Here is a 13,426-nt window from a genome sequence, read left to right on the forward strand (position 1 = left end):
GAAGAGCACTATCATGTAGTAAAAAGAAGAATATAAATCTTGAGCTTTAATCCTATTCCTTTTCTGTAGCTCTGAGTGAGTTTCTTTGCAGAAAAATTATGGTGTTTGTATAGATGCTCTCTAATGTTCATTGAAGTTTGAATATTTTATGATTCATGAATGAAGTCTTTTATTTGTAAAATCAATCCTTTTGTGTTTATCTAATAACAAAAAAATTAAGAAACTACATTTTATTCAAATTGCACTAAAACTTCTAGCTGAATTTTTAGAAAGGAAAATGGTTGATTAAAAACTGAAAACACTGAGGAATACTACCTTTCCACAGGCTGCCTTCATATGCTATTAACCTAAGAGTTTATATCTTCTCATTGGAAATGAGAAGATGGATGAAGCAGAAAAACTAGGTCAGACTGATTGTTCAGCTAGGTCAGACTGGTTGCTCAGTAAACAATGGATGAATTAATACAGTTTTTACATTTTACATTTAAAAATATGTTTTTCACAAAGGAAAACATGGTTATAAGACACATTTATTATCTCCCATTTCTGACAAAACAGACATCAGGCAGACTCAGTTAACTATTTTTCTCACTCAGTGCTGATAATCCTTTCTTTTTTTTTAAGATTTATTTTAAGTCTTTTAAAAAAGATGTAATTATTTATTTGAGAGAGAGAATGAGTGAGTGGCAGAGGGAGAGATAATTCTCAAGTAGACTCCCTGCTGATCACAGAACCTGATGTGGGGCTCAATCCCAGGATCCTGAGATCATGACCTGAGCCAAAATCAAAAGTTGGACACTTAACTGACCAAGTCACCCTGGTGCTCCTATTTTATTTATTTGAGAGAGCAAGAGTGAGAGACAGCAAGCATGAGCAGGAGGGGCAGAGGGAGAAGGAGAGAATATCAAAGAGACTCCATGCTGAGCATAGAGCCTGAGGCAGGACTTGATCTGAAACCCTTAGATCATGACCTGAGCTGAAACCAAGGGTTGAACACCCAACCAACTTGCCACCCAGGTGCCCTTGATAATCCTTTTTTTTTTTTTTTAAGATTTTTTATTTATTTATCCGAGAGAGAGAGAGAGAGAGAGAGAGAGAGAGAGAGAGGCAGAGACACAGGCAGAGGGAGAAGCAGGCTCCATGCAGGGAGCCCGACATGAGACTCAATCCCAGGTCTCCAGGATCATGCTGCTGGCTGAAGGTGGCACTGAACCTCTGAGCCACTTGGGCTGCCCGATAATCCTTTCTTTAGTTTAGAGTATTGGTATTTTGATGGACAGGGTAAACACAGTTGATTATTTTCCTTCTTTTTTTTTTAATGAAAAAAAATTTCATCTGGAAAGAAAGAACTGCTTCACATTTAATTAAGATTATTAATATAAATTTAATATTATAAATAATTCATCAGCTTTTTATTTTGGACCCATGGGGTCCAAATACAGGGGTTGCTATTTTTAAGGTAAATTTGATCCCGACTGGATTAGCTCCATTAAGACTGATCTTAGAGTTGAGTAGAAATAAGCAAAAGAAGGAAAAAGAATGATGATAATAATTGTGATAATGGTTAATAACCTTTCTCCTTCAGGAAAACCATGTATTAATATTATATGAATCTTACTTGGAAAAAAATGGAAAGAAAAGGCAATGGGCAAATATAACTATACCTCGGTAGTTGATGATTTCTGTCCCAAGCACCGGAGTCATCTCCAGAACTGTGATGAAGGCTTTGTCCATAGATGTTAGAGGAAACGGAGACATGCGGTGTCTTCTAGCCACCTTGGTGATATCAACAGCACTGTGACCTAAACAGGAAGATAATTAACTAAGACTATGATGCTGAAACAGTGACAAAAAAGTGGGAATGTCTTATAAATATCATAAATTCTCATTTTCATATGTCTGTAAATGAACATTGCAAAGTGAGAAATTTTCTCTTGCTTCCAAAATTTAGCCTGCTTTGGTGGAACATTAAATCAAGTCGGCAATGTTACATCATGTGTCAAAACTTGGTGAAATTTTTTTATTTTTATTAAAGATTTATTTATTTATTTATTCATGATAGACAGAGGGAGAGAGAGAGAGAGAAAGAGAGAGGCAGAGATACAGGCAGAGGGAGAAGCAGGCTCCATGCCGGGAGCCTGACGCAGGACTCGATCCAGCGGGACTCCAGGATCCCCTCGCAGGCGCCAAACCTCTGAGCCACCCAGGGATCCCCAAAACTTAGTGAAATGTAATGATGTTATTGGATAATCCTTTTAAGTGCCTACTCTGCATTGTGGCACTGTTTTAATTAATCTTCACAACAACCTTATGGGGAGGCATTATTATTATCTTTATTTACAGAGGAGGTTTATATATCTTGGCCTAAATCACAGAGCTATTAATAGCAGAGACTCAAACTGGGGTAGTATGGCTTCAGAGTCTATGTCCTTAACCACAAACTAAACATTGAACACTTAGTGCGCTAGTCAGTAAAATGAAATACTCAAACTTGAATTTATTTAGGATTTCAAAGGAAATTTTCTTTTTTTAGAAAAGTCAGGAAAAGATTATTTAGCTACTCACTTCTTACTCACTCCCCTTCAGGGCATTAATGTCACCCATACACTAAATTTATTTTATCTCCAATTCCCTACTTTCAACTCTAGATTTACATGTCATCCAAACAGCTGGTGGATAAGAATATGTATCTCCAAACTTATAAATTATCCAACATGTCCAAAATAAAACTCTTAATTCTCCTATCCTTCTGTCTTACCCTTATGATGTTTTGTTCTCTTGTAATTTCCATCTCAGTAAACAGCATTGCCATCATGAAAGATTTAATTACTAATGGCAATGTCTGTGATGTACAAGGCCTTCAAAGGGACACAGAAAGAACAAATGGATTCCTTTCTACTAAGTAGAGTAACTAAGGATCTTTGTCATATAGCAGTAACCCTTTTCTTATGGCATGACCATGTGAAATGAGCTATTTATACCAATGAAATTATCTTTCCCAATTCAAATGCATCTTTTTCAATCTGACAATTCTTTTTTTTTTCAATCTGACAATTCTTAATATACAATGTTTAATCTTGGGTTGAAAATCCATTCTTTAAATTAGAAATAAAGGAAAAGATGCTTTCAAATGATAGAACAAAATATAATAGAAACAAGATATTCGGACAGGCTCTTCTTGATTAAATTAAAATTCTCAAGAAGTAACTTTACACCTCAAAACAACCAAACTGCCTAAAGTGTAATTCATTATTCATTCCTTGGATATAAAGAAAATCTCAAGGAAGGGGCTTGTTCTGCCCTATTAAGAACACTGCTGTTATTTATCATTGTATTTGAGACTTGAATTCCTTCTATTTCTACTTTCTGGATATTTGAGAGGAAAAAACCACCTAAAATAATGAATAGTTTTCCTAGGAAACCTGAGTGAAAAAGTTTGTTCAGGTTAAATGGTGAGGACCTTTGGTGATTCAAAGGATGTGTGGTTCATATACATAAGCACTGACTTTTTCATATGTCTCTCAAATTAAGAGAAATCAAGTTCAAAGCCTAAGGAAACATTAGCAATGGTGGAGTTCGTAGGCTTAGGATGACGTATCTGACAGTTTATGTAACTGAAAATACTTTTTCATATTGTTTTCAACTTAATACTCTTGTTTTCTACTTATTTATCTAAGATAATGAGCCCCACAGCATTTCTGACAAAATCTACAAAACATGGTTGAAAGGATTGTGTTATTTTTTACGGCAGTGTAAGAAATATTAAAGGAAAATACTCTTGGGATTTTGTGCATCAATATTATAAAATGGCATTGTCACGAAATGTTTGCTCTATAATTTATATGCACAATCACCCATGGGATAAAATAAAATTCCTTAGATTAGCATATAAAATGCTTCCTTTTCAGCCTCATCACTCACTACTCCATTAGAAAATTGACAATACTGTAGATATTCGAATATACCATACTATTTCATATTTTTCTGTCTTAGCATATGATGTTCACTTTGCCCAGAATGAAATTTCTCTTATCTTCTTAAGAAATTATTATTCTTCCTTCACAACTTTCTCCTGTAAGGAAGTAATCAAATAATGATGGAATATGCTCAAAAGGGACTGGAAAAACCTGGGACAATTTAAGCATCATAGTAAATTAGGATAATAATAGATAATATAATCCATTTAATAAAAGTAAGAATCTATTAATATATAAATTCTTCCTTACAGCAGAATGCCAACTGATAAATGAAGAAATGTTTGAATTAGAAAAGTCATCACTTGGCAACTATCATAGTAAGGACTGGTTCAGGCAAAAATCATTAATGGATAAATAAAACTAAAAGGTAAAAATCTGAAGACAATGTATTTGTGTATTTCACTAAAAATTTGTATTGACTAGAAAGCAAAATAGTAATTTTAGAATGGAGAAACAGGCAAATAGCATCTTAACCAAGTGACCAAAGTTAGTATCACCAGTAATAGGACAAAATGACATCACAAACCTCTTGATATTATACATGGAGAAGGATATAACATCATATATGAGGTGTCTCTAACAAAAATGCATAACCTGAACCAAACCATCAGGAAATATCAGAAAAGTCTAAATTTGAGGAACATTCTATAAAGTAACTGACCAATGCTAAGGTCATGAAAAACACCCCTCACCCCCTACACACACATTAAGGAATTGCTCCAGATAAAGGAGCCTAAAGGCACATGGTTGCTAAAAGTAATGCATGACTCTGGATTGGATCCCAGATCAGAAGAAGAAAGTTTTTTCCTTTTACTATCAAGAATATTATTAGAAAAAGTGGCAAAATGTAATTTGAATAAGTATATAATAGTATTATGGCAAGGTTCATTTTCTGGTTTTGGTAATTGTATCATGGTTATGTAAGGGACTATTTTTCTTTCTTCTCTCCTTTTTTAAAATAAAGGAAATATATATTTGAAGTATTTAGAGGTAAAGAAGCATCATGCCGACAATTTATTCACAAGCAATTCCAGAAAATAACTCTATTAATATATAGAAAGAAATGACAAAGCAATTGTGGCAAAATGCTAACATTTGGGAGAATTTGGGTGAAAGGTATATAAGAATTCTTTGTTGCAACCTTTCTGAAGTTTGAAATTATTTCAAAATAAAAAAAACAAAAAAACCCTTCTTTCAGTAGTTTGTCCTTTATGAAGCAATATATAACCATTCCCTTTTTCCCTCCTGCACTGAGGCACTATGAACTATTCTATCTTAGGATTCTCATTACATACTGTATTAACAACATATCTTACAGTAATTATACACACACACACACACACACACACACACACACATGCATACTTTCTTAGCTAGATTTTCAGCTCTTTGAGAAAGGAAAAAGTATCTTAATGTCAAAGACCAAGAATGCTATGCACACAGTGGTCACAAAGAAAATTTTTGTTGGATAAGGTCTTAAATGCTTGATTTTAATCACTCTAGAATATATAACTTGATAAAGAAGATGAACCGAGAGATAAACACTGCATATAATTTCAAACATTATTCTGGTCAATGATTTCAATTTTCCTTTTACTTGAATTGTCCATTTTAAAAAATAATTGCAAACATTCATTAATAATAAGTTGAAACTATGTTTTTCCTCTTTACTTTTTTGTTTAAAAGTGTTAAAAGAGTCAGTGCAGGGATCCCTGGGTGGCACAGCGGTTTAGCGCCTGCCTTTGGCCCGGGCGCGATCCTGGAGACCCGGGATCGAATCCCACGTCAGGCTCCCGGTGCATGGAGCCTGCTTCTCCCTCTGCCTATGTCTCTGCCTCTCTCTCTCTCTCACTGTGTGCCTATCATAAATAAATAAAAATTAAAAAAAATCTTTATTAAAAAGAGTCAGTGCAGTAGGGAAATGAAAAAAAGAAAATAAAAAATACTTTAGCTGTGGTCAAGTAGTCAGGGAAATGGAAAATTAGCTTTAGGTTCAGTGTACATACTGCCTAAATAATTAACACTGTAAGTAACAATGTAAATAAATCCTTATAGGTTATCTTTAGGTCAGGAGGTTTATCTATAGAAAAATTATAAGGCCAAAGGAGGAAAAAGTCATTTATTTTCCAAGGTCAGGTGTGGACTGTTTTTATAGCTGTCTTCCTTCAGCTTTTATTTTCAATTTGTCATGTACAAGTAAGCTAAATATATAATATTAAAAGTAAACAGGTAAAATTAGCTGAGAGTACAGGATAAAAAGGGATGAAGTAAAAAATCTGATATTTGAAGATATAATGATAAAATAGATTAGCTAAAACAACACCAAAAAAGATTAAATTATTAAAAAAAAAACTGTAAGTGGGAGTCAAGTGCTAACATACCCAACAAAGGCAAGCAAAGTCTTTTGAGTTGAGGTGGCTGCAGATATAAATAGTAATTTTTCATGACTGTCTTTATGAGGCTGGACTTCACTACAGGTGTTCCTAAGGACTGAGGACTCTTGAGGAGGGTCTCAAATCATAATCCTTAGGTTCTTGCCCTTATTACCATCACTAACACTATATAAAGACTTAAAAAATTGTGGGTACTGGTTATAGCTACTATAGCAAAAGACCAACTTTCATACACAATTTCCCCCTTTCAGATACAATCTTTCTTTCCCTTTTCCTTTTCACAAACTTTCTTTCATCAGATCTTTCTCCTCTTTGCTTACACTATTGGTGGTTACCGTTTGCTTTGCCATCATTCTGGTTCAGGAATACAAACAGATATATTATTTGATCTGAAATCCTTTGGTTCATTCTTCTCCTGCTGTTTGATTTGTGGTTTTGTGCCCTTTTTGGGTCTCTGAACTTCAGCTTGCTTTTGTTAGGCTGCTAGGACCTTATTTTTAAACTTAAATAACCAAAAGGCTGAGAATTCTCTTATTCCCCAAAGAAGTTGTCAGGATATAATTTCAGAGGCATTAATATAAATGTATGTATGTATAGATATGTGCATGTGTATAATATATATGTACCCACATATATGTAAACTTATATATTTGTTAGCTTCTATTTGGAATGTTTTCGTGTCACTATTAGAATTGTTTTCCTTAGTAGGCCTTTGTTCTAAACATTCTTTAGACAATAGTAGAGAAAAAGTAATTTTTCTGTAGAAATCATAAGCTATTATATCTCTAAAAGTGGAATCTAAGAATCTTCTAAAGCCCTTTCTAAGTATGATAATTAACTAGTCTCTTATAATGCCCTGGGGAAACAACCAAGAGAAGTTCAAAGTCATTTTTATAGTTAGAGGAGTTTTACCAGCTCCTAAGAGCTGCCATTTCCCTTAGTTAATCTTCTTTAATGGTGCTGTTTTTCATATTATTAGGTATAAGCACATAAGGCTTCAACTCCAGAATGTCTATTCTAGTTATTAGTTTCAGTGACAGACTAATAAAAGAGTAAATTTTGACTAGTATCTTTTTTAAGATATAAACACTGTTAAATATGATCACTAAGCATGTGGGAGAGGTCAATTTATGTAGTTGAGAAAGAAAATCTTAGAACAGGTGATGATACAGGCAAATATGAAGAATGAGTCAGTGTCCTTGGTGAAAACCAAAATCTAGTTTTTAAGGTATTTTGCAAATAAGCAGAAACTATAGTTTATCCATATTTATTGGGTACTTGATAGGATTCTTGTCTTTCTATAGGCCTAAAATGTGGGGTTAATTCACAACTAATTCTGCTCATGCAAGGGCTATAATTTTTAATTAAAAGTATAAATCACAGTATGACTATAACTGTAGAATTAAAATTAATTATAAAAATATAATCTAATACTGGAATAAAAAATTATATGTGTTAGTAGTAGTTATTTTTAAGTATAGGATGAAACTGATTTTTTCTTCCTACTCTGTATTATTTAGATTCTTGACAATAATCCTGTATCGCTTAAAAATATTTAGTAAATGTTTTAAAATTTGAAATAATTATTTTCTTAGCCAACTCTAGCCAATTCTTCCAAATTCATGATCCAAATTCTGGGGTTCTAAGGAAATTTCTCAACAGCATTTGCTTTAATTGTTTTTAACCATCAAAAAAGCTTCTTACATGTACACCTGAAACTAATATAATACTATACGTTAAATATACTGGAATTAAAATAAAAACACTAAAAAAGAAAAAGTTTTGTACTGCCTTAGGGATACAGTTCAGTGACCTAGAGTAATGTGTTAGGCTTTTCATGATCTGTTCTTTCTCTTCGACTTATCCCTCTTTGCTCTTACATATATCCTTATTCCAGCTATAGCAAGCTTAATAATTTCTAGTACATAGCATGATTTTTTCTCAGACATCTGTCTTAACTGCTCTTCTACTTCCAGTACAACTAGCAAACACCTGCTTGTTTTTAAGACTATGAAGATAAAGTATGGGTCATATCAACATAAGATCTTGTAATTCATATGTTGCCCAAGTTAGAATTTGGGGTCATTCTTGACTTCCTTACCTTCCACATCTAGTTACCAATCCTGTCAATTGTGATTCCTTAATATTTCATAAAATCCTGTGTTGTTTATCTATTTCTGTTTAACTAAAGCTTTCATCAGATTCCTGTTTCTGATCTCACCCAGAATCAATCCATTCTTCACATAGTAGTAAATGCTTTTTCAAAATTTCAAATTTGATCTTGTCATTCCACATTCAAATTCCTTTATTGACCTTTACAGTAAAGTCCAAACCCATTACCATGGCAATTAAGAGGTTCATTTGCTATATGGCCAAGTGGAGGTCATTATTTGGTAACTTCTCCAGCCTCTAATTTCCCTAACTCTCTTCCTCCTCCTCAAACTGCACTCCCTCCTCCATCTGTGTGTTACAATGCTTGGTGCATAGTAAAGCTCTTCATAAAAGTTAGATATTTGCATTAGGGGTGCCTGGGTGGCTCAGTGAGTTAAGCAACCTACTCTTGATTTTGGCTCAGGTCATGATCTCAGGGTTGTGGGATTGAGCCCTACATCATCAGGCTCCATTCTAGGAATGGAGCCTGCTTAAGATTTCCCTTCTCTCTCTTCCTCTCCATTCCCCACATCTAAAACATGTTAGATATTTGAATTAATATTATTTTAAATAGAGCTTTTGTTTGAGATAGATTTAACTTCATTTGGAAAGAACAATTTGAATAAAGCAGCTGCTTTTGCTCTCCCACATTCCTCTCCAATTTTTTCTATCCTGCTCTGTGCTCCAAAAGGATATGGATAGAACCAATGAACTTCTTATACCTATGGCTTCTATTGAGTTCAACCAATGGAAACTACTGGCAGGAAAATGGAGAGCAGAAGAATACAGACAAGGTATTTATTCCTTTGGCCTCTTGTCTGCTGGTTGGCAGTGGTTATGTTCCTTTAATACAAACGTTTAGTTCTGTGAGACAGGCCTCCCTAACAGACTTATTTTAGACAATTATTCCCTTCCCTGGCTCCTTAAGGCTTAAGGGTAGCAACCATTTCCTGCTGTTGCTAATCCCAAAACTTCTTCAACTTATCTTGCTTTCTCTTAACCCTGGCTACTCTGTTATAACTAGTTCCTTTATTAAATTCTCTATTATCTTGTTTGAGTGTATCATTTGACTCCTGCCTGGATTAAGTGATACAGCAGGTAAGGTGAGACTGTACACAGTATGATTAGGAAAGAATGTAGAGATTGATATTGGTAGAGCACTGGGCTTCTAATGGGGAACAGAGGGAGTTGAGGCTAAAGAAGTAACTAAGACCAGATAATAAAAGCCTTTGAATTGCTAGATTAGGAAATTGAACTTTATCATTTAAGCCAATTGGAAACCATTTACATAATTTTATCATGTAAGCTAACATTTTGAAGTTTTTAAGCATAAGAGTGACACCTATAAAGATTTCTTGTAGACAAGTTCTAACATAGAAAGGTTGAAAAAATTAACTCGACATCACATGTCTAAATAGATAATAGGTCAAAATGAAGACCAGATGTCCAGATTTTCTTTGGTGTGCTTTCTCCTATATCACATTAGGGGGGCTTTCTTTCCTTCAACTTCATTCACTAAATATACACTGAATATACTCTCTCTATGCAAGGCACTTTATTAAACACTAGGGAGTAATGGTGAGGTAAATAAGATGAAATTCCCATTTCTCAGTCTCATGGAACACAGAAATCAGACAGTGTTTTAAGGAAAAAGTAAAACAAATGGTAAATGCTTATGTTTTAATATTAAAACAAAAACTATGGGGTTGCCCGGGTGGCGCAGTGGTTTAGCGCCGCCTGCAGCCCAGGGCGTGATCCTGGAGACCCTGGATGGAGTCCTGCGGCGGGCTCTCTGCATGGGGCCTGCTTCTCCCTCTGCCTGTGTCCTTGCCTCTCTCTCTGTCTCTATGAATAAATAAATAAAATATTAAAAAAAACAACTATGTATGATAATGCAGAAAAGAGAATAACTAGTTTTGATGGCACAAATGGTAAAGTTCCATGAAGGAGGTGACAATTGAGCTTTAAACGATAGGAAAAATGGAAGAATATTTGAAATAGAATGAACAAAATAATAGAGATTTGAAAGTACTTTTAGAGAATGAGGAATCATCTAATGAGGCTGGAGGTGGAGAGTATGAAATATAAGGCATAAGGGTGGTCATTTCAGTTAAGGATAGGATTTAGTGGCTTAATACTGTAGAAAATGGAAAACTACTCAAGATTTTTTTAAAAAGATTTTATTTATTTATTCATCAGAGCCACAGAGAAAGGCAGAGACACATGCAGAGGGGAAGCAGGTTCCCTATGGGGAGCCTGATGCAGTACTCCATTCCAGGACCCTGGGATCACGACCTGAGCCAAAGGCAGATGCTCAACCACTGAGCCACTCAGGTGCTCCGCTAGTCAAGATTTTTCATACAAAAGTGACACATACTTAATGCAATACTTGCTTGCAAGGAAGAGAGACTGCAGACAGGCAAAACAGTATGCTACTACAATCTTAAAGGTTAGAGACAAAGAATGCCGGAACTAACATAACAGGAACTGGAAAAAGAATTTTTAGAAGAGCCATAACAAATGGTTCTATGATTGGCTGTACTTTGGGAGGGAGAGATAAATATTACGATGAGATGTCAAGTTTGGTTATGAGAGTAAGTGGGAATGACATTAACTAAGATAGCAATAAAGGGACCATTTGGAGGGAAGAGTATTAAGTTTAGTTCTGATGAGGGAAATGTGAGATGCAAGCAGAATATCAAGGGGTGATTCCAGTTATGTAACAAGAGGAGCTTGGAGTTTGGGAGAGAAGGGGTTTTTTCTTGTGTAACTGAAACTCTATACCTATGGAACAGCAATGCTCCATTTCCTTCTCCTTCCAGTCCCTGGCAATCACAATTCTGTTTTCTGTTTCTATAAGTGTGATTATTTTAGATACCTCAGTTGAGTTATGCAGTGTTTGCCTTTTGTCCCAGGCTTATTTCATTTAATATAATGTCTCAAGGTTCATTCATGTTCTAGTATATGATGGGACATCCTTCTTTTTTACAGGCTGAGTAATATTTCATTGTATGTATACACTCATTCATCTGATGATGGGACATTTAGGCTGCAGAAGCTATTGTGAAAATTGCTGCAATAGACATGGATATGCGAATATCTCTTTGAGATCTTGTTCTCAAATCTTTTGGATATATACTCAGAAGTTGGATTGCTGGATTATATGGTAGTTTTACTGTTATTTTTTTTGAGGCACTTCCACAGAGTTTTCCACTGTAGTTGCACCATTTTACAATCTCATCACAGTATAGTAGGGTTCCAATTTGTCCACAGCCTAGTCACACTTGTTATTTTTATTTTTTGGTAGTGGCAGTTTTGATTTGCATTTCCCTTATGATGAGTGATGTTGAGCATCCTTTCAAATTCTCAGTGGCATTTGTATATCTTTGGAAAAGTATATACTCAAATGGGCCAAAGACATGAATAGAAATCTCACAGAGGAAGACATAGACATGGCCAACAAGCACATGAGAAACTGCTCTGCATCACTTGCCATCAGGGAAATACAAATCAAAACCACAATGAGATACCACCTCACACCAGTGAGAATGGGGAGAATTAACAAGGCAGGAAACCACAAATGTTGGAGAGGATGTGGAGAAAAGGGAAGCCTCTTACGCTGTTGGTGGGAATGTGAACTGGTGCAGCCACTCTGGAAAACTGTGTGGAGGTTCCTCAAAGAGTTAAAAATAGATCTGCCCTACGACTCAGCAATTGCACTGCTGGGGATTTACCCCAAAGATACAGCTGCAGTGAAACGCCGGGACACCTGCACCCCGATGTTTATAGCTGCAATGTCCACAATAGCCAAACTGTGGAAGGAGCCTCGGTGTCCATCGAAAGATGAATGGATAAAGAAGATGTGGTTTATGTATACAATGGAATATTACTCAGCCATTAGAAACGACAAATACCCACCATGTGCTTTGACGTGGATGGAACTGGAAGGTATTATGCTGAGTGAAGTAAGTCAATCAGAGAAGGACAAACAGTGTATGTTCTCATTCATTTGGGGAATATAAATAATAGTGAAAGGGAATATAAGGGAAGGGAGAAGAAATGTGTGGGAAATATCAGAAAGGGAGACAGAACATAAAGACTCCTAACTCTGGGAAACGAACTAGGGGTGGTGGAAGGGGAGGAGGGCGGGGGGTGTGGGTGACTGGGTGGCGGGCACTGAGGGGGCCACTTGACGGGATGAGCACTGGGTGTTATTCTGTATGTTGGTAAATTGAACACCAATAAAAAATAAATTTATATAAAAAAAAGGAAAAGTGTATACTCAAGTCCTTTGCCCACATTTTAATTGCTTTTTGTTATTGTTACTGAATTGTAGGAATTCCTTCTATATCCCAGAGATGAACTCATCTGATATATGGTGTACAAATATTTTGTCCCTTTCTATAGGTTGCTTTTTCATTCTGCTGTGTTTTTCTATGTATAAGTTTTAAAATTTAATGTAGTCCCATTTGTCTATATTTTCTTTAGTTGCTGGTGTTTTTGTGTTATATAATCATCCATTCCATGTTATGAAGCTTTCTCCTTTTTTCTTCTAGTTTTACAGTTTCAGGTCTTATGTTTAGGTCTTTAATCCATTTTGAGTTAATTGTGGTAGATGGTGTAAGATTAAGGGTTTACCTTCACCAAAATCCAAAAGATACCTAGGAATAAACTTAACCAAAGAGGTAAAGGATCTGTATTCTGAAAACCACAAAAACACTTAGGAAAGAAATTGAGGAAGACTCAAAGAAATGGAAAAACATTCCATGCTCATAGATTGGAAGAATAAATATTGTTAAAATGTCTATGTTCCTAAGAGCAATCTCCACATTCAATGCAATTCCTATCTAAATGCCAATGATAATTTTCATATAGCTGGAACAAATAATCTAAAATTTGCATGGA

General features: G+C 35.2%; 1 protein-coding gene across 13 annotated transcripts in view; it reads right to left on the reverse strand.

Annotated features, from left to right (window-relative positions):
* Positions 1-13,426, reverse strand: part of GPHN (gephyrin) — a 627,564-nt gene that overhangs the window by 107,533 nt on the left and 506,605 nt on the right. For all 13 annotated transcript variants that reach the window (XM_041759177.1, XM_041759184.1, XM_041759182.1 and 10 more), the window contains one exon: positions 1,665-1,802. In XM_041759177.1, the coding sequence (XP_041615111.1) occupies positions 1,665-1,802 (138 nt within the window). The remainder of the gene's footprint in view (positions 1-1,664; positions 1,803-13,426) is intronic.

The sequence above is a fragment of the Vulpes lagopus genome, chromosome 6 (genome assembly GCF_018345385.1).
Source record: "Vulpes lagopus strain Blue_001 chromosome 6, ASM1834538v1, whole genome shotgun sequence".
In the NCBI taxonomy this organism is placed as follows: Eukaryota; Metazoa; Chordata; class Mammalia; order Carnivora; family Canidae; genus Vulpes; species Vulpes lagopus.